Genomic DNA, 21298 nt, shown 5'->3' with positions numbered 1-21298 from the left:
TTAGGTGACAAGGTCATGTTCATATTTCTTTTTGTTTTAAGCAGAAATACCTAAAAATGTCTGTTGTTTCTCAACTTTGATTGATAATACAAAAGGGGACAACCTGTTAACATTAAACAACCTTAACGATTTGTGTTTTGGTGTCCTTAGCCGAAAGTCAGCAACTAATACCCCCAACCCTCACCCTATTCAACCCAGGACCAATGAATGCTGCTCATAACTATTGGGCGGCGCACTAGTGGAGCGGCCAGGGAATACTTGTACAGTGTATTCTTAAACGCAATTTCGTTGTCAAAATTCATTTGTCAATGACAATAAAAGCTCTTGATTGTTGATTCTTGAATCAACAAGAACAATGCTGCCATAGTGGCGACCATTTTGAAACATAGTCAGCATGTAGAACTCTGTGAATAACGCCACCTGGTGGCCATTTTGAGTTATAGTCAGTTAGCAAGTAGAATGACGGCTGGTTTTCATCCTATGTCGCGTTCAACACAAAGCACTCCGGCGACATCCGGTGGCAGCCATTTTGTGTCAATAACAAAGTGTCCCTCTGCTGCGGGGGCCCCCCGTCATGTGTCGATGATCTCCTGGGCCGGCGTGGGTTCGTGCACGGGCAGGCTGGTGGCGTTGGGCAGAGCCTGGCCGTGAGGCACCGAATTCTGCTGCAGCTCGAGCGCTATACCCGCAGCGCCCTGAGGGGGCAGCTCTTTCACCTGCCGCCGGTACTCCAGGAAGGTGCAAGCCTTGGTGGCGATGGCCACCACGTTCTTGCCCACGAAGATGGTGGAGACGCGGCTGTCCTGGAACAGCACCATGTTGACGCCGCGGATCAGGATGGTGACGACGTTGATGGTGACCAGGCTGAGCACCGGGTAGAGCATCATCTTCTGCGGAGAGACCTGCTCGCCCTGCACGCTGATCTCGCTCAGGGACACGCAGGGCAGTATCAGCAGCAGGATGTAGCAGTAGAAGAACATCAGGCCCTCCGCCCATATCGGCAGACCCGTCCGCTGGGGCTCCCATAGGTTGGCCTGGATGTCCAGCAGGTCCAGCAGGTCCAGGGCCACCCAGAACAGCCGGCCGCGCATGTCCTCCTTCCTGCGGAAGGTGCGCACGTACTCCATGCTGTCGAGCGCCACCAGGATCAGGTAGAGCCCCGGCACGCAGATGGACAGCAACAGCGTCAGCGTCTTGCGCGCCACCACCTCCAGGCTCTTGCGGTCGGCCTTGCAGTTCTGGAACACAAAGTAGAGCTTGATCTCCAGCACGAAGATGTAGAGGAACCAGAGGATCATGGCGTAGCCGCGTCGCGCCGTCCGCACCTCGGCGCCCACCCACACCGCCACGTAGCGCAGCACGATGAGGAAGCAGAAGTCGCCCACCATCACGATGATGCAGACGCCGATCTTGCGCGGCCCCTGGTTCTGCTCCACCAGGTAGGCGTCCATGAAGGCCATGCTGGTCATGATGACGATGGTGGTGAGACACACGTGGCGCTTGTCTGGGGGAGGCAACACCATGGCGATGGCCCACCACACCACCAACAACACCACCCAACACCACGTCAACAAGTAACTCTAGGCACAGTTAGGTTAGGACAACTGTGCTAGCTAACGGGGGTTTGTTATGTTTGTTTGTTTGTTTTTGTTGCTGTGAGGGGCCACCACTTTAGCAGCACCACGGAAACTGGCAATTCTGGCGCAGTAGGTTAGGTCACTGCGATAGCTAATGTTTTTTTTTTGGTGTGGTGTTAGGGCCACCACGGCAATAGTAGCAGGAACAATCCTGCTACGTTGGCTCACACCAGTAGCTAATAGCTAAAGGTGGTTGTTTGCTTGTTTATTTCCGTCCTCTTGTATTATCTCCAAGACAGTCCACCAGGCTAGTCATGGCAATACATGGTCTCCTACTTGAATTCAGTCTGTAATGACTCTCATCTGTTAAAACAACAGAACGTGAATTATGTCCTTCTTGAATTGTGCTAGGAGAAGCTAATATCTTTCAGAGTTGGAGGAAAAGGGCTTGAGACAGATAGTGTTTATGAAGGCCATCCACAACGAGGTGGGCTAGACACACGTGTTGCTTGGCTGGGGATGAGGGCACCATGGCGGAGGCTTACTAATCCATCCTGACATATTACCATGGCAAGAGCATCAACCCTGCCATGGCTGGATCGGTTACAATGGTAGCTTAATGGTAGCTGTGTGATTGCTTGGTGAACTTGTTTTACTGCTGCTGAATAAACTCCTTCACAAGCCACTTAGGTATGGCTGGTTATGGCACTACACAATATATCCTTCTAAAATTAGGTTAGCATTAAACAAATAAACACCAAGCAGAAACTAAGATCAGCAGGGAGTCTGAGAGACTCTAGGACACAGTCTGGCAGCAGTGGATTTAGCTTTGTCCAGGCCAGGGGCAGGAGAGGGTCACGCTACACATCATTCGGTGCAGTTCCATCAATCTTTTCCCCATGACAGCTAAACTAGAGCTATGGGGACAGCTCTGCGCTCTGTGCCCTGTGGTGGCAGGGCAGCCATTTACCAGCTCAGGACAAGCAGCTAAGTGGCGTGAAAAAGGGTGAGCAAAAGTCAGTATCTATGGATTGAGGTGCTTGTTTCGTTTCCCCCTCTGTGCAACTTCAATATCTATGGAGTAGCCGGGTCCTTTACTCGCCTCTGTAAAACTTTTATACAGAGTCCTTGCCTTTGTTGTTGCTTAAAGTCTATGTCAGAGGATGAGGTTACAGAGGTTTACTGAAGTGGTACACTACCTAGATACAAGCTTCTGAGGCAATCAACAAGCAAGAGAGAGAGAGAGAGAGAGAGAGAGAGAGAGAGAGAGAGAGAGAGAGAGAGAGAGAGAGAGAGAGAGAGAGAGAGAGAGAGAGAGAGAGAGAGAGAGAGAGAGAGAGAGAGAGAGATAAATAAATAAAGAAGTATAACAAGCAAGCGAGACAATCCGGTAAAGGCAGGAGGTGGACAGTGCATTGGAAGTGGGCAAGGCGGCCTGGATGACTGGACAGCTGCAGGGCAGGGCAGGGCAGAGCGGGGGTAGCCAGGCCACGCCCTCCTAGTCGTGCAGCACCTTCTGTGTTGCTTCTAGTCAGGCCAAGAGCAATGGAAATAGTGTTTCCGATCTCCCCCAAAAAAGGGAACTCCACCCTCTTTTTCTGACAGCTGTCAACCAGTAGCAAACCTTGGGGGGCGGGTCAACCATGCCGTTTGGGAAATGTTAATTGTCATGCCCTTGGTCAGACCAAGTCTCGAAGAGATTTGAAAGTCGATGATAATCAGGCTAGAGCGTGGGTACAGTAGGAGTCCAAGGCCATTCATCACCAAGACGACAAGGGGTCATGGGTCAGTGTTTGAGGCCGCAGCCCCCATGTCCGACGTACTCTCCCCACCGGGAGGCTCTTCTTCTACGCGACCTCAGATGCATCGTCTCCTCCTCCTCTCTGTCATGATCACACCTTCCTTCCACAGCCTGAAGAGGGAGAGAGAGAGAGAGAGAGAGAGAGAGAGAGAGAGAGAGAGAGAGAGAGAGAGAGAGAGAGAGAGATGTGAGATGTGAGATACTTTACTCATTTATAAGCCATTGATCCAGTCATACCACAGCCACATGAACACACAACATACATAGCCCAGTGGATTATCCCCCCCCACCCCAACACACACATACTGTACACATCTATAGAGAGAGAGCGAGAAAAAGAGAAAGAGAGAGAGAGTGAAGAAGGTGAAAGAGCAAGCAGTAGAGACAATCAGAAATAGAGGCAGCAGAGGTAGAGAGGGAAGGAGAGGAAGAGAGGGAATGAGAGTGATGCAAGAAAAGAGAGAGAGAAAAAGGAGAAATGAACAGAGAAGTGTCAGCATAAATAAATTAAGGAAGAAAAATCCGCACTCACAAACTGCGTCTCATTATTTATTTATATTACTGTACCACCATGTCCAAAAAGCAAACGTGTTTCGGCTATCAGGCCTTCATCAGTGCGTGGTACCGCACTGATGAAAGCTTGATAGCCGAAACGCGTCCAAAAAGCAAGGCTTGATAGCCGAAACGCGTCTGCTTTTTGGACATGGTGGTAATATAAATAAATAATGAGACGCAGTTTGTGAGTGCGGATTTTTCTTCCTTAAGTTGATACATTTTATCGCGCACCCAAAGACTTTCGTTTTTTAAGAAGTTGAGCGCGTCCTTTGCCAAAACTTGAAGTATAAATAAAATATACACAGTTGCCAAATGACAGCAGTGACCCTGTAGGTCCCAAACCACCCTCCTCTCTTCGTTCGTCCTTAATCTGCCCTTTCTTTCTCTCTTCCACCTCTCTCTGTATCCCCTCATCGTCATGGGTAAGCGGTCAGGGCGTCAGACTTGTAGCCCAAAGGTTGCCAGTTCGACTCCCGACCCGCCAGGCCCAGGACAAAGTCATCTGAAAGGGCTTCCGTACCCAAATACATGCAATGTAATGAAAACCTAATTCTTGTGCCCCCTCTCCCTGGGCCTGGGACATCTGACCCCTTTGCCCCCCTATCAACTTCCCTTAGTCCAGGCAAGGGAAGATGAGCAAAACCATGCAAAACGTTAGAAGGAAGTTTGAAAAGTTACATTTTATGCAAATGGGGAGCAGATTTCCGCGGCAGCTGTGAATCAAATTAGCAACCGCGTGTTTCAGTTGATTGGATTCGTCACCACCATCTGTAGACCATTGTGAGCTGTCAGACTGGAACCTTTTTTTTTAAATAATATGTTTATTAGGCAAACCATCAAAGTAATACAGCCAGATATATCACAATTACATAGGCCTACCATAGTTTTTTCATTTTTCAAACAACTTAACCCATACCCCCAACACACCCACCCGCCACCCCAACTCCACCCATGTAATGAAAGTAACTTAAAACATTATATGGGAAGGACATGACGGCCTATACATTACAACTTAGAAAGATACACATACACAAATAGACATATATGAAAAGGAAAATAAAAATAAAAACAAAATTGATAAATAATAAAATAAAAGATAAAATAAAACAAAACATGCATATAAAAACAAATCTTAAAGGGGGGGGTGTCACTAATCTTCATTGTCGGATACTTGGTTAATATTTTGTGGATCATAGGAAAGGAGGGAGTCCCACGTTTTATGGAATGTTTTCAAGGATCCTCTAACTGTATGCTTAATTTTCTCTAAGTGTAGGAAAGACAAAAGCTCTCTAAACCAGGAACAGGAGCCAGGTGGTTTAGGGCTCTTCCAGTGAAGTAGTATTTGGCGTTTGGCTATCAGTGCAGCAAATGCGATAACATCCGCCTGGTAACTGTTAAATTTCCCTAAAACAGGGGACACACCAAAAATTGCAATTAAAGGGCAAGGGGAGATTTGAATATTCAGGACTTCAGAAAGAGTGGTGAAGAAAGATGACCAGAAAGCATATAATTTGGGACAGGTGAAGAAAGTATGTGTATGGTCTGCTGGAGAGTGAGAACACCTGATGCAGAGGTCATCCGCATCTGGGAACAGCTTTTTCAACCTGGCCCTAGTATAGTGAAGCCTGAAAACCACTTTGAATTGAATAAGACTCATTCGTGCACATATGCATGTGGTGTTAATCCTGGCCAAAACATCTGTCCACCAGAATTCATCTAATGGAAGACCAAGTTCCCTTTCCCAAGTATCCTTAAGTCCCAGAAGGGGAGACTGCTGGGATGAGAGGAGAAGATTATGTATTGATGAAATGCGACTATTAAAGACTGAGGAGAACATAATGTCTTCTATCAAAGTTCTCTCTGGCAATGTTGGGAAGGAAGAGAACTGAGCTTTAGTGAAATTTCTCAATTGAAAATATCTGAAAAGATCATGATTTGAAATACCACATTTTTTGACCAGGTCCGCAAAGCTTACAAAAGAGTTACCTGAATAAAGGTCATTGAAGGAGACCACTCCCACATTTCTCCATCGCATAAAGGTCTGATCTATACTGGAAGGTAAAAATAAGTGATTGTTGCAGATTGGAAGGAAAACAGATGGAGATTTGAGACCAAAGTGATGCCTAAACTGCTTCCATATCTTTAAGGAAGAAAGTACCACAGGATTATTAGTGTGTTGAGAAGGGCGTGTAGAGAGAGGAGCAAAGAGTAAGGCAGGAAGTGAGGATGTAGTGCAAGAGTTAGCTTCAATTACACACCAGTTAATGTCTGGGTGATGATACCATTTTTTAAGCATTTGAATGTTGGCTGCCCAGTAGTATAACAACATATTTGGTAGAGCAAAACCCCCTACCAGCTTGGGTCTCTCCAACATTCTTTTCTGAATCCTGGGAATCTTGCCAGTCCAAATAAAAGAGGATATAATGGTATCCAATGATTTAAAAAAAGATTTGGGTAGAAAGAGAGGGAGTGTCTGAAATAGAAATAAGATACGGGGTAGTATGTTCATTTTGATTGTCTCAACCCGGCCAATAAGTGAGATAGGTAGGGCATGCCATCTCTGAAGGTCTGTTTTTTATATTCTCAAAGAGTTTCATAAAATTGTTTTTATGAAGAGAGCTAAGTGAATGGCAGATATTAACGCCTAAATATTTAAAGCCACTGGGGGAAAACTGAAAAGGCAGTGTACCTGGAGGGATTAATTTAGCAGACTGGTTGACAGGGAAACAAAGACTCTTAGCAATATTCAATTTGTATCCTGAGAAAGTTCCAAACAATTTAAGTAAATCCACAATTTTATCAATACAATTTAGAGGGTCAAGAATATATAACAATAGATCATCAGCATAGAGTGAGACTCTATGTTCAAGGCCTCCTCTAATTATACCAGAGAAATGTGGGCAAGATTTCAAGGCTATAGAAAGGGGTTCCACGGCTACTGCAAATAATAATGGTGACAAGGGACACCCCTGGCGAGTTCCACGTGTTAGTGGGAAGGGAGAAGATATGTCAGAGTTAGTTTTAACACTAGCCATAGGAGCAGAGTATAAAAGGCGAATCCAAGATATAAATTTAGTTCCAAACCCAAACTTGTGCAATACAGAAAATAAGTACTTGAATTCGACTCGGTCAAAGGCTCGTTCTGCGTCCAATGACACAATCATCTCTGGAGTTGGAGAGGCGGAAGGAGATAGAACCACATTCAAGAGACGACGACATACACTAGATGATAACTGACGGCCAAGGATAAAACCTGTTTGGTCTTCTGAAATTATATTGGGGAGACAAGTCTCAAGTCTGCGTGCAAGCACCTTTGCTAAAATTTTAACATCATTGTTAAGTAGACTGATGGGTCTATAACTGCCACATAAATTAGGGTCCTTGTCTTTCTTTAATATAAGGGAAATCAACGCCTGATTGAGAGTTGGAGGTAAAACACCCTGTTCCAAAGAGTCATTATAAACATCCAGTAGTAAGGGTGCTAGCTGAGTAGAGAACTTCTTGAAGAACTCTACTGGATAGCCATCAGGGCCAGGGGCTTTGTGACTACGCATTTGAGAAATGCAGGAGGTGATTTCTTTTAGCTCAAGGGGTTCCTCTAAACTTCCTGACAGGTCTTCACTTAAAGATGGGAATTCTAGGTTATCTAGAAAGGAGTCCATGGACAAACTATCAGAAGGAGGCTCTGATTTATATAGAGTAGAGTAAAAAGAGGAGAATGCTGAATTTATGGAGGCGGGGTCTGTAGTTAGGTTATGGGAAGCATCACAAATTTGTGAAATAAAGCGTGAAGCACATTGGTGTCTCAACTGTGAAGCTAAAAGGCGGCCAGCTCTATCCCCATGCTCATAATACGTTGCTCTTGTACGCTGCAATAGGTACTCTGCCTTCCCAGTGGATAGTAAGTCAAATTCAGTTTGTAATTGTAAGCGTTTGGCAGTTAGATCAGGAGTAATTGTTATCGCCTGTTGTCTATCTATGTCAATAATGGCATCAGTTAATTCCTGTTGCTTCAATTTTCTACTTTTAGCCAGATGTGTACTATAAGATATAATACAACCTCTGATATATGCTTTCAATGTTTCCCATAAGAGAGAAGGAGATACTTGTTCAGATCTATTCATTTCTAAGAAAACATTTATGTTTGTGGAGACATGGTTACAAAAGTCAGAATCAGCAAGCAAACTAGAATTAAGCCTCCATCCCCCTTGATGCCTTGGAGAACTTGATGGCAGGTACAGGCCTAAGATATGTGGGGCATGGTCAGAAATGACAATAGCAGAGTATTGTGCTTTGCTAAGAAAGGGTAGAAGAGTCTTATCAATAAAAAAATAATCAATACGTGAGAAGACCTTATGGACAGCAGAGTAGTATGAGAAATCCTTAGCACTAGGATGTAAAAAGCGCCAGGGGTCAACACAGCCAATTTGTTCCATGAAAGTTGTTAACGTCTTGGACATAGCTGATGGCATCCCTGTTTTAGATTGAGAACGGTCAATAGGGCTAGTGGTGCAGTTCAGGTCTCCACCTAAAATTAATTTGTGAGTATGCAAGTTTGGTAATTGAGAAAAAACATTGGACATGAAACTTGGGCTATCGCAATTTGGTGCATACAAGTTTGCAAAAACCACTGGAGTTTCAAAGAGTAAACCAGAAACTATAATATAGCGGCCATAGGGATCAGAGTGTATCTGATCAGGAGAAAACCTGATTCTTTTATGAATTAAAATAGCCACGCCTCTGGATTTACTGTTAAAATTGGAGTGGAAGATCTGACCAACCCATGGCTTGCGTAGTCTAACATGATCTTCTCTGCATAAGTGAGTCTCTTGTAAAAAAGCTATGTCAGTTGAGAGGCTCTTTAAGTGTGAGAGGACTTTACATCTTTTAATTGGCCCACCTAACCCACGTACATTCCAGGTTACTATATTAACTGGGTGTCTATTTGATCCACCTTGCATTGTAGAGGGAGTTGTCATCTAAACCAGGACTTTGAAATCATGAAATACTGAGTGAATCATATGGGATCTACACCAGGGGGGGCACACCCCTACTAAATAGAGAGCAGTGACACAGATCAACAGGAAAAGAATAAAAACAAAACAGAAAAACAAACAATATTGGACTAGACAAAAAAGAGACGATTGGCCTAACACATCACCCACCCCACCCCCACCCCCCACCCCCCAACCACAAACCCCCAAAATTTTAACAATGAGCATAACAGTCAAAAATGTCTGAAGCTCGTCCGCTTGAGCGGCGAGTAGCCAGAGATAGTGGACATACATCCGATTAATCATGTAGTGTTAATCCTGCTCCTGAATGAAATTGCTATTATACCTTGAGCAAACGATAAAATAAGACATAGAAATAAAAATAAACAAGGGTGTAGGGAAAGAGCAGACATTGAAACATGATATATGCATAAAGACCACTAGATGGCGACGTTGCTCCACAAAAAGCAAAAAACACGGCACACATGATTTCCCCACACTCAAATGAAAACAATCTTATGCGTTACTAGAAAACTAAACGTCAAATGACATGTGACTACTATTTTAGATAGAAAGGGCCCTGAACACCTTTATATTAATTCACTGAGGATAAAACTTTCAGATTAACATTACAAAGAACCAGCCAGCCAGGCTGGGAATCACCTGTAAGCACTAGGCAGCAACTTTAAATGGACGAGTCCGCGGGTAAGCCCTCCTCCTCAGCTGCCGTCGACTGTGCACCGCCAGTGGTCGAGACGTGCCGCTGATAGAATGTCTCTGCGTCTTCTGGGGTATTGAAGAAGTGTTCTTTGTTTCTGTAGGTGACGCGGAGACGGGCTGGATATATCATGCCAAACTTGACGTTTTTCTTGTAGAGGAGCCCTTTGACATTGTTAAATGCTGAGCGCTTCTTTGCCACTGCTGCACTGAAATCCTCGAAAATTCTGATTTGGTGACCCTCGTATGAGATATTTTTGTGAGATTTTGCCCACATAAGCACAATGTCTTTTTCAACGAATCTGTGAAACCGTACAATCAGAGCGCGCGGTCCCTGTGCAGACTCTGGTGGGGCTGGGTGAGGGGCTGCTCGTTTTTTGGGCTGATTCTGTAGGATCCTGTGAGCGCGATCCAGCTCCGGTGGCTCAGACAACGACCCATCGAGTAAAGTGTGGAACATTTTAGACATAAAGCCTCTGCAGTCACCTCCCTCGATGCCTTCCGGTAGTCCCAGCACGCGAAGGTTTTGACGCCTTGATCTTGACTCCAAATCTTCCACCTTTGTTTGGAGCGCAGCATTCTCCTCCATCAATGAATCCAGTGTAGATTGTAGCACACACACCTCGCTTTCGATCTGTGTGATGCGGTCACTGTGGTCGGTTAGACTAGTTTCCATTTCCCTGATTGTGCCAGCCTGGGTGACCAGTGTTGACTCTATCGATTCAACCGAAGAACGAATAGACTCCAACGAGGTGTTCAGGAGAGTAGTTAGTTCGTCGGTCATAGTTTTTCTGAGTTTTTCCAGTTCTGTGACAAGTGCCTCAGTCGTCAGTGGAGCATCCGCCATGTTGCTAGCACTTGCTTTATCCTGGCTTGGCGTCGATCTTCCACCAGTTTTCCCCATTTTGCGCATAACGTATAACTGTATATTACCGTTATATTTCCATATCTCACCAAATGTAAGACACGTGAAGAGTTAAGGTACTTTCGTTAAGTTATAAACTGAAAGGTATCGGAGCTCACGATTCTCGCGTCTTAACACCACATCACGCCAACCGGAAGTCCAGACTGGAACCTTGAACTTTGTTTTGCGACGCCTTCCCTCAATTCTCCTGGCCTTCCTCCCACATGATCCCCTTGTCTGCGTGCATGCATACACAACACCTGCACACACACACACACACACACACACACACACACACACACACACACACACACACACACACACACACACACACACACACACACACACACAATCTGAAAGGGCCCCTCACCCAATACATACAACGTAATGAGGACCCAATTCGGGCCCCTTTCTCCCTGGGCCTGGGACAACTGACCCTTTTGTCCCCCCTTGTCGGCTTCCCCGCACACACACACACACACACACACACACACACACACACACACACACACACACACACACACACACACACACACACACACACACAGATACACACAGTAGTGCTACGGTATCACCATCTTAACTCATCAGTTGCATTTCTAGCATTTTGTGAATGATGAGACGAGACATAAAGACCTCGGCTCAGTGCAGCGTTTTATATGCGCTGACAGCAGCAGCAGATGTTTAAAACATGCCGAACTTACTGAGCTGAAACTCGGAAAACTGTAATGCAACTTCATATTAAAAGGATTTTATACTCGAAAAAAAAAAACCACTGACTGGGACAAAAAAATGAAATAATCTGTTTGCTTACTGCCTTCTTAAAGGATTTATCCGGAGTTGGAACAAGTTTGCCTGATTTTTGCATGTTTGGGATGAAATACAGTCACTCTAGAGCAAAATCAAGGTAAAAGGATGCGTTTTGAGAAAGTTTGATAATATCACGTTAGCCTCGTTAGCCATATCAGCTATGCAATATGAAAGATGCGGGCATCGTTTTTCGGCGGTTACACACATTTCAAAAACACAACATTTTAAAGTCTTGCACAGCTCAAAACAACGTCACACTTACCTCGTAATATGTTGAGGGTATCCACACATAAACCAAAGTGTCCAAAGTCCTTCATGTATTCTTGAAAGGTCTGCAGAATGTGTTTTGTGAAGCTACTACCTTGAGAATATCTAAATTACGGTCAAGACAACTATTTGACACTAAAGCCCACCAAGTAGATTGCCGAGTGCGTCGCACCATCAGCTATGATTATTTCCATAGCGAGTAACCACAGCTGATGGTGCGACGCAATCGGCAATCTACTTGGTGGGCTTTAGTGTCAAATAGTTGTCTTGACCGTAATTTAGATATTCTCAAGGTAGTAGCTTCACAAAACACATTCTGCAGACCTTTCAAGAATACATGAAGGACTTTGGACACCTTGGTTTATGTGTGGATACCCTCAACATATTACGAGGTAAGTGTGACGTTGTTTTGAGCTGTGCAAGACTTTAAAATGTTGTGTTTTTGAAATGTGTGTAACCGCCGAAAAAACGATGCCCGCATCTTTCATATTGCATAGCTGATATGGCTAACGAGGCTAACGTGATATTATCAAACTTTCTCAAAACGCATCCTTTTGCCTTGATTTTGCTCTAGAGTGACTGTATTTCATCCCAAACATGCAAAAATCAGGCAAACTTGTTCCAACTCCGGATAAATCCTTTAACGTTGAGTTATTCAATGTTAAATTGGAGCAGGCATGGTGTAATGGTTAGGGAGTTGGACTTTTTTGGTGTGTTTTTAGATTTGTTTTGGTCTTTTTCAACCTTATTGACAGGATAGTATGAGAGGTGGACAGAAAGCAAATGGGGAGATACTAGATGGGGAAAGGTTGGCAAATGACCCGGGCCGGGAATCGAACCAGGGCCGGTTGCATGGCAGACGAGTGCCCTACCGGTTGCGCCAAAGCTGGGGAACATTTGTCCGTATAACAAGGGGAAGAAGGGGGAAAAAAGGGGGAGAAAGGGGGAGAAGAAGGGAAGAAGTTCACCAAGTCTCCGTATCGAATCCCGCTCGAAGCAACGGAAAATCAAATATATTGTGTTTTTTTTTCCTTGTTATGATAAAACAAATGGATACATGGTATATTTTGACCAAAATGATACTCTAGCCACCACTGAGGTGCATTTGGAGGTTTTTTTTATTGTCAGAAAACCTGATGGTGGTGGCATCTGATGGAGTTCACCAAAAAACACATGTTTTACATGTTTTTGACATGTTTTAGGAATATGCATACAATAAGTATCTACAGTCATGTTGAATTGTTAAAGTAATTCACTTTAATACAGTAAACATATGTTTTTACTTCTAATTCTGTCTGTCGCTGTTGACAAAACAAGAAAGAGCCCATTTTATGAAAAATGTTAAACATGGGGAGCTTGGGTAATACATTCACTGCACAGCCAAGACCTACATATATGATAATACACCTCTATATTTTGGATTTGAACAACTTAAAAGCCGTTTTTGGCACATTTTCAAGAATCAGTGGCCTACTTCCGAGAGAATCTAACTAATGAAGAAAAAACACATGTACAAACATACTGTGCACACACAAACATAAAGTGTTTATGCAAGATGCCATTGACTTGAGAGGGCTATTTATTTTGGTAAATGCAGGTACAAATTAGGCCACTTTCACCACTCTCAGATTACTGTCACCACCGTCAGTTCTTAAGTCACCACCGTAAGAAGGAGTTTTGTATATTTTAAATGAATGTGCTTACAACATTTTCCTTAGGAGTTGTTGAATTATCAAAGTAATAGCCAATTTAAGCCTACAGGAATATTTGATATTTGTGAAATTACAAAAAATTGTTTGTTCTATTTAGGCTTTAAGTAAGCATCGTATGACGGTACATATTTTAAAATTAGAACACATGAAACAGTTTTACAATAGAACAAAAGTGAATTTTCAACATTTAAAGGCATATGTGTGAACCAAAAAATACACATTATCACTTAAAAACTCCAGATACATATGCAACCAAATCAATGCAACCAAATCAATACAATTTTAATTACTTTAATTGTGTCTGACGGTGTTGACAAAAAACAAGGTGTGATCAGAGAAAAGCCTGATTTCTGAAAAAAAAAAAAATCTGTCAACATTACAACCTGTTTTAGCCACTTTCTCAAGAATCAGTGAGCTACACAAACACACCCTACATGCGCCTCCTTTTTTGCAGCCACTCCTCCTTTGACATTTTCTCCGTATTTGGGCAATAAATTTTGCCTTTGTACTGGCTGTGTCCAGTATCTCCTTTGCGGGACTGTCCACATTTTCGGCAAGCATTTGATGTTACTGTGCGGGTGTACTTCCGCTTTTCTGCCGGTGGAGAAGGTGCAGGAGACACAGGACATGACACAGGGCGAGGTGTGATAAATTGAGAGTCTGCAGATGGCTTGGGCAGAATGTGTCGAGGGGCTGAGTGACTGATGGAGGCTGGGGCTGGAGGCACGGCAGCAGATGAAGCTGAGGCAGATGGTAGAATTTTTCTCAACTTGGTCTTCACCTGACCAGCTGTGTTGGGTGGCATGTTGTATGTGTGTAATGGGTGGCTGTGCCGTGGTGGTGAAGCAGGCTGCAGTTGTGCTGGAGGCAATGGGTCTGAGGACACTGGCCGAGCCACAGGGAGGTCCAGTCCTTGAAGGAGCACACTAACCTCTTGCTTCTTCAAACGGTCATTGTGCCAGCTAATCAGTGTTGTCTGATTAACCACTACCAGCTGCAGGGTGGTTTGCCGCATTTTGCCGTGGTTTGCTGAATTCATCAGGATAAGCTGCCTGATCTTCCGGTAGTCCCTCAAAATGCAGTCCCATCTGGATAATGAGGCTGTGCCTTGCTTTTTTGGGGTACGGTAAATGTTGCAGAGCCTAATGAATATCAGCTCAATAAGACGGCAGCAGTCAGGCCACTGTGCTGGGGAGCCAGTGGAGCCCAGGACACACCTCTTTGTGCTGTCGACACCAGGGGTAAAGTCAGCCCTCTTTTTTGGGGACCTAAACTTCCCCGTGAGAAGCCTGTCCTGGTGCCGAGCAGCATATACCAACTTCTCTTTATCATATGGGTCCAGGTTCTGCCACAAGCCAACAATTGTGTCCTCCTGCTGTGGACTGAGTACCAGGCTGGTCTGGCTCCTCAACTCAACCAGGTACTCTGCCAACTCATCAGCTCTAGCCAGTCCAGGAATGCCATGTCCACTTGCTCGCACCGGAGGAGCAGGAGGAGTCGGGGCAGCGGGCAGCAGAAATGGACCCTGAGTGGTGGTGGGCAGCAGAGATGGACCCTGAGTGGTGGTGGGCAGCAGAGATGGACCCTGAGTGGTGGTGGGCAGCAGAGATGGACCCTGAGTGGTGGTGGGCAGCAGTGATGGACCCTGAGTGGTGGTGGGCAGCAGTGATGGACCCTGAGTGGTGGTGGGCAGCAGTGATGGACCCTGAGTGGTGGTGGGCAGCAGTGATGGACCCTGAGTGGTGGTGGGCAGCAGCAGAGAGGGTGGACCCTTGACAGCAGGCAGAGAGAGCAGCTGAGGAGGCAGCTGGACGGTAGGCAGCTGAGGAGGCACCTGGACAGCAGGCAGCTGAGGAGGCACCTGGACGGTAGACAGCTGAGGAGGGGTTGGCAGCTGAGGAGGCAGCTGGACGGTAGGCAGCTGAGGAGGCACCTGGACGGCAGGCAGCTGAGGAGACACCTGGACGGCAGGCAGCTGAGGAGGCACCTGGACGGCAGGCAGCTGAGGAGGGGTTGGCAGCTGAGGAGGGGTTGGCAGCTGGACGGCAGGCAGCTGAGGAGGGGTTGGCAGCTGGACGGTAGGCAGCTGTGGAGGGGTTGGCAGCTGGACGGTAGACAGCTGAGGAGGGGTTGGCACCTGGACGGTAGGCAGCTGGGCACGTGGATCCTGGGGAGTGGGTCGATGGATGACAGGAAGCTCAGCATCTGGTGCCACTAGAACATCCACAATGGCCTCCTCTCCTAAAGTATCAATGAAGCCTTCGTCTTCTTCCACTTCTTGTTCTACAGAGATGTCCTCCAGCAATTCTGAGGTCCTTGGTGACCCAGGTGTCATGTCCTCCAGGGGCTGTCGACTCTGCCTCAACAAGTACTGGACTCCAATCAGCTCACCTGGGCAAACATATCAAGAGAAAAATTAAGGGAAATCAATGTGTTCTCTGGGAGGTACAGTAGAGACAGTAGAGTGTTATGTGTTAATCCTGAGGGGAAATTAAGATGTCCAGTACCATACATACTTAAATACAGAATACACGAGACATTACACACATCATTACACACACACACACACACACACACACACACACACACACACACACACACACACACACACACACACACACACACACACACACGGTGATTGTCCTGTGTGGCTATATCGGAGAACAACTCTTCAATTTCTCTTTTTGTGAACTTAAATAAAGTGTTTTTGGTAACACTTTACTTTACGGATCACTAATAAGGTGGTAATTTCATGTTAATTTCATAGTTATTTCAGGGTAATAACTGTTTGTTTTTAGTAACAACAGCAAAATAACCATACAGTTTCCAGTGCATTGTGGTGACACCCTGATGACTCGCAGCACGGTGACACTTTGTTGACACACACACACACACACACACACACATGCCACACACACACACACACACACACACACACACACACACACACACACACACACACACACACACACAGACACACACACACACAATGCACTGGAAACTGTATGGTTATTTTGCTGTTGTTACTAAAAACAAACAGTTATTACCCTGAAAAAAACAATGAAATAACTATGAAATTAACACGAAATTACCACCTTATTAGCGATCCGTAAAGTAAAGTGTTACCGTGTTTTTTCCATGATATGTATTTATTTCTCAATTTTTTCACGTCAGATCAGTTCAGGTCATGTGCATACTAGTACAAGTACAAGTGCCACAACAATGAAAATACAATTCACCTTAGCACTCTGTCTGCACTGTGCAATAAATAATTAACAAAACAATATCTTATTATATGATTTACCTGTGTATGCTGCAGGTGGAGAGAAGCCAGGGATCAATGGTACGCCAAATAATGCTGTGTAGTTGGTGTTGACAGCATACACCAGCTCCCCAGAGTAGGTCCGCAAGCGTGAGTCGTCCCCAACAGCAAGTGCAGCTGCAGCGCGGTCTTTATTCCAACGGAACAGGCCTTCCAGAAGATAAATCTGGAAATTGAGGCTGTTGGCGCTGTTCCCTGTGAAAACAGAAAGAAGCCAGCACATTAATTTATGACACCGACAAACATAACAGTGCTGTACAATAACATAAGCATTAGTGACAGGGTGTCATATTATGTAATGGCGAACCTGGAATAAACCTGGCAAGGTGGCAGTGGAAGGACTCCAAGGATGTCGAACCTCTGGCACATCTGTACGTTTTCAAGGCCACTCCACCCTTGTTGAGAGTTCCCGTTTGAGTGTAGAGTGGCACATCTGGAAGGTCCTGGATGCATCCCACGTGGCGCTTCTGGATATTCCACAAGTGCTGTATTCGTACCGGCTCAAACAAACCTACTCCCATTGCATCTCTCCCTTTCGGCCCGCTGAGCTCCTCTATCAGCTTCCCCAGGAGGCGGATGGTGTTGTCCGTCCCGCGCGTCCGTCTCCTACAGTGAAGTGCCAGCTCTGCCTTGGTGATGCAGTTGTCCACTATCACATCTGTCAGAGAAGCCGTGGGCAGGCCTTCTTTGGTCAGCTGCTCCCTCTTGGCCCTTCGCAGGAGAGCAAGGTCCTCAGCGTCCCATTCAAAAATGCATGCTGACAGCCTTGCCATAAAGATGGGGTAAAGCTGATGGGCATCTGTTGTGACCCCTCCAGCCAGGCGTCGCATGAAATGCCAGATGTCAAGGCGGATGATGATACCTGGCCAGCCACCAAACCGCTGCTTCAGCTTAGTGTCTCCCGCCTCCTTGCAGCAGTGGCAGTCCACATAGAGCACAGTTGGTGGAGAAACGCCTGCCCTTCTGTATCGCTCAACCAACCCCGCTGTCATCGCGTCAAGCCCATTACCCTCATCTGTAGTCAGGACGCTGATGAGTACCTGGCCGAATTCGTTGCCCACAGACGTCATCCACTGTGCCGTCCCCTTCGCAGGCCCACTCAATTTTTTCGTGATCTGAAGGAAACAAATCAAACGGAAACACAAAATAAAACACATGCAGTCATCATTAAAGGACCAGTTCAGTCAATTTCAATAGGCTGTAGTATTGCTCACCCTACCCTTGACTTGTCAGTACCCGGTGATGCCACATTTTTCGGCTAAGCCCTTTCCGAGATATGAGCTATTCTAAAGGGGGCAGCGTTTGTTTACATTTTTTAAAAATTAACATAGGCCTACTCCAAATATTTTCCCATAAGGTACCGCTGTTTGCTAGTTGTTAGCTGATGTTGTATAACCTTTCAGATGTTTGGGAATAAATAAACATGTTTTTACGAAATGTAAACAAAGAGCTGCCTCCATTACAATGACCAAGATCTCGGAAAAGGCTGAAGTAGGGGAAAAAAAACTCAGATACTGACAAGTCCAGGGTAGTGTGAGCATTACAACTGCATGTTGAAATTGACCAAACTGGTCCTTTAAGGTTATACAAAATGATGATGGGGTAGTGAAAAAAAAGATACATTCTAAATTAGAGTGCTATTATTGAAACAGCTCTTACTTTTTTAGTCGAGTCCATTTTTAAGATAGACCCATAAGTTGAAGTGATGGCTGCCTTGATGTCATCCAGCCTGTGTAGAATGTCCTTGCTGTAAACAGTGAGGAGCCACTTGTAGCTTGGCAGTTCCACAGGGTCTGGAGGTCTCTGAAAGGACATCTGTTGGAGGCCGAGGTTGTTGTTGCGAAACCCCATACACTCTGCGGTGTGTAGCGATTGACCCGCTGCAACCACTGCTCGCTGTGGTTCTCCTTCAACTGCCCCGACCAGGCGTACCGGTCCATTGCCCATTGTTCTCTCACGCAAAAAACGGATGGCACGTATATCAATGGCATGTCTGATGAGAAAAAAAGATAAATAAAAGCATTATAATCAAGTTGCCATTTTGTATGAATAATATTATCAAAGTTAACATAAAAGTAAAAAGTAATAATTACTTTTGTGTCAGGATGACCCTAAACTCAGAGCGATGGGCCAGGTCTAGCTGCTGCAGCACGGCGTCTCCCCAGGACAGGTAGCTGGACCTGCACTTGGTGCAAATGAGGGTCTCTGTGACTAGGTTGTAGTAGCTGTCAATGTCCAGCACCTGCCGGACCCTCCTATGCAATCCACCACTTGTCAGTTGATGCCCGACGCATTCCGAATTGGTGCACTTAAGACTCACACGCCACAGCCTATAGGGCATCCAGACCAGCAGACGGTGGGAAAAAAACTTGTCTGGAGTGGGAGCCTGATGGTACAGGAGATTTGGAGGTGGGGGGTTGTACCACAGCTGAAGGTTGTCCTTTAACTCCATCTTCCCCTTCACATTTACTCGAAACAGGACTTCAGCCACCCACTTATGGTCCTCCTTCGGCATCGACTGCGGCCAGAGCAAGGGCAGATCAGGGCCTGCAGACTAGGTTAAAACACAACATGTTTACACAACACTGACATAGGAAAACACAACAGTGCACAGACAAACTCAGCTTTGCAAGTGTTGATTGTATCTTACTGAGGTTTCTGTTGCTGGTGGAAGTAAGAAGGAAGAGGAGGGTTGGATGATGGGCCGGAGAGCTGGAGAGGGTTGAGGGTTGACGGCTGCCGATGTGGATTTAGATGGAGATGGACTAGGAGGAGCCTGTGAAATATATTCAGGGGTATTTAACATTTCATTGCTATGAAGTAGTGAGTTTTCAACTTACAAGTCAAGAAAGGTAGCCAATTAATGCACGCCGTACCTCCAGTGGCCTGCTGTAATAGTGTCTGAAAAGTTAAGTACCATGGTACTACAATGCTATGACATAACACAGAGCCTTCAGTAATGCACGCCGTACCTCCAGTGGCATGCTGTAATAGTCTTCGAAAAGTTAAGTACCGTAGCTAGTACCACAATTCTAGGGCATAACACAGGGCCTGTAGAAATGCACTAAGATTTGGGCATTGCCATTCTGGTAACACCAAATACATAACGGCATGTCTTAAACAGGTTAATTGAAATTGAGTAATATCATTTCACCTGAGTGGGTTTGCGTTGCACGTTTACATTAGGTTTGGCTGACGCAACGTGAGAGCCTCCAAACCTCGACTTTTCAAACTGTTAACAAAAAGTAAAAGAAAATAGTTAGAAATGGATGGAAGTCAGTGAAACTATAAATCATTTACTACCTAAAAGTGTGTCTGTATTTCTAAGTGAGATGTGTAATGCATTAATATTGTATGCTGACCATCGACAGTGTCATCTTTGGCCGTACAACAGTGCCCACAGCGCTGGTGTCCACTGCACTTCCTTGGACTGTAACAGTGTCCTCTCTGGTGTATGACTGGCTGGTGGGTGGGTTGGCTGGTGGATGACCCTGTAAGATGTGTATAATAGGACAAATAATATACAACCTTCCAAGAGTAAATTTACACAAAGGCACTAATATAGCATCTATCGCACCGCTTTTGGAATTAATCTATTTCAAGGCTTTCATAATAAATCTATACAATGTGACAATGCATGGCAATCGAAGGCACCTTGTGAAATCCACACGAGCAGGTGGGAGACTTCAGCCAGAGAGTGACCTGACCCCTGGACTGAAGAGGACACTTTTCTATCTGTAAATGTGAAGAGCAATAGATGGCAACAAGAAGTTTAATAACTATTAATCATCTAAGTGAACTTATATGTTTAAAAACTGCATTTAGCATTTACCTTAAGGTACAGTTCATGCCACCTCTTCTGTCTAGGGGCAGGTCTGTTGCCCTCACCAGACGGCCACACTCCTGAACTGGCAAACTTCTGCAGACGTGCCAGCCATTCCCCATCACTCATGGCTTTGTGAGATTTAGCCATCACGCCACGATACTTTCCAGCTGACATAAAGAATGAAAGAGAATAATAATTATCAAAACAACAATAATATAATAATCAACATAACATAAACCGTATAGCATAGATATTTAATGTCAAAAGCAAAGCTGAGCCATACACTTGAGTTTAAGAATATGAACAGCCTTAAAAGGACATGGACTCTCACATTAAACATGATATCCATGCATTGAATATAACCTCAGCATAATTTAGGCCTTAATGTCCAATGCCATACTACACTTTGCAAATAAGCAGGTAACTTCACCCTTATTGCTGCTTACAGAAAACCATACTGCATAGAAAAATAAAGCTGACCAAGCTACATCTTCGTAAAACCAACTACGAGATATGAAAGCAAGAACTAAGCTATTCTGGCAGTGCCTTGCTATAATAGCTACAAGGCATCAAAGTGGCATCAAAGCGTTTACAGAAATCATCACATGAAAGCGCCACATCCCGGTTATTACCGTGTTTATTTTACAGATGATACACGTTCATTTTACATTGAGACATTACGTGAAAAGCAATTCTGACGGTCTCCGTGCTAAGTTATTACTTACAACTTGTAGTACAAGGCATCAAAGTGTTTACACATCCCTGAAAACATTGGGTTACATCCCAGTTGTCGCGTGTTTATTTGACAGATGT

General features: G+C 45.1%; 3 protein-coding genes across 3 annotated transcripts; all 3 read right to left on the bottom strand.

Annotated features, from left to right (window-relative positions):
* Window positions 1-572: 572 nt before the first annotated feature.
* Window positions 573-1523, bottom strand: tmem121ab (transmembrane protein 121Ab). The gene has a single exon (XM_063222507.1). The coding sequence runs from the start codon at window positions 1521-1523 to the stop codon at window positions 573-575; it is 951 nt and encodes a 316-aa protein (XP_063078577.1).
* A 12381-nt stretch (window positions 1524-13904) lies between these two features.
* On the bottom strand, window positions 13905-18510 carry LOC134468233 (uncharacterized). Its single transcript, XM_063222175.1, has 6 exons — window positions 18319-18510; window positions 16967-17774; window positions 16642-16854; window positions 15172-15728; window positions 14653-14862; window positions 13905-13931 (listed from the first exon to the last, which is right to left on the bottom strand). Exons 1-6 carry the CDS (start codon window positions 18508-18510, stop codon window positions 13905-13907), a joined length of 2007 nt encoding a protein of 668 aa, XP_063078245.1.
* A 595-nt stretch (window positions 18511-19105) lies between these two features.
* LOC134468232 (uncharacterized) lies at window positions 19106-20648 on the bottom strand (the record flags this gene model as incomplete). The annotated part of the gene is made up of 6 exons (XM_063222174.1): window positions 20492-20648; window positions 20314-20394; window positions 20022-20150; window positions 19814-19891; window positions 19310-19435; window positions 19106-19213 (listed from the first exon to the last, which is right to left on the bottom strand). Coding segments are annotated over exons 1-6 (663 nt in total), but the record flags the coding sequence as incomplete, so codon positions are not given.
* Between the last annotated feature and the right edge of the window lie 650 nt (window positions 20649-21298).

Source organism: Engraulis encrasicolus, chromosome 18, assembly GCF_034702125.1.
Source record: "Engraulis encrasicolus isolate BLACKSEA-1 chromosome 18, IST_EnEncr_1.0, whole genome shotgun sequence".
Classification (NCBI taxonomy): domain Eukaryota; kingdom Metazoa; phylum Chordata; class Actinopteri; order Clupeiformes; family Engraulidae; genus Engraulis; species Engraulis encrasicolus.
This window is presented reverse-complemented; position numbering and strand designations above follow the sequence as displayed.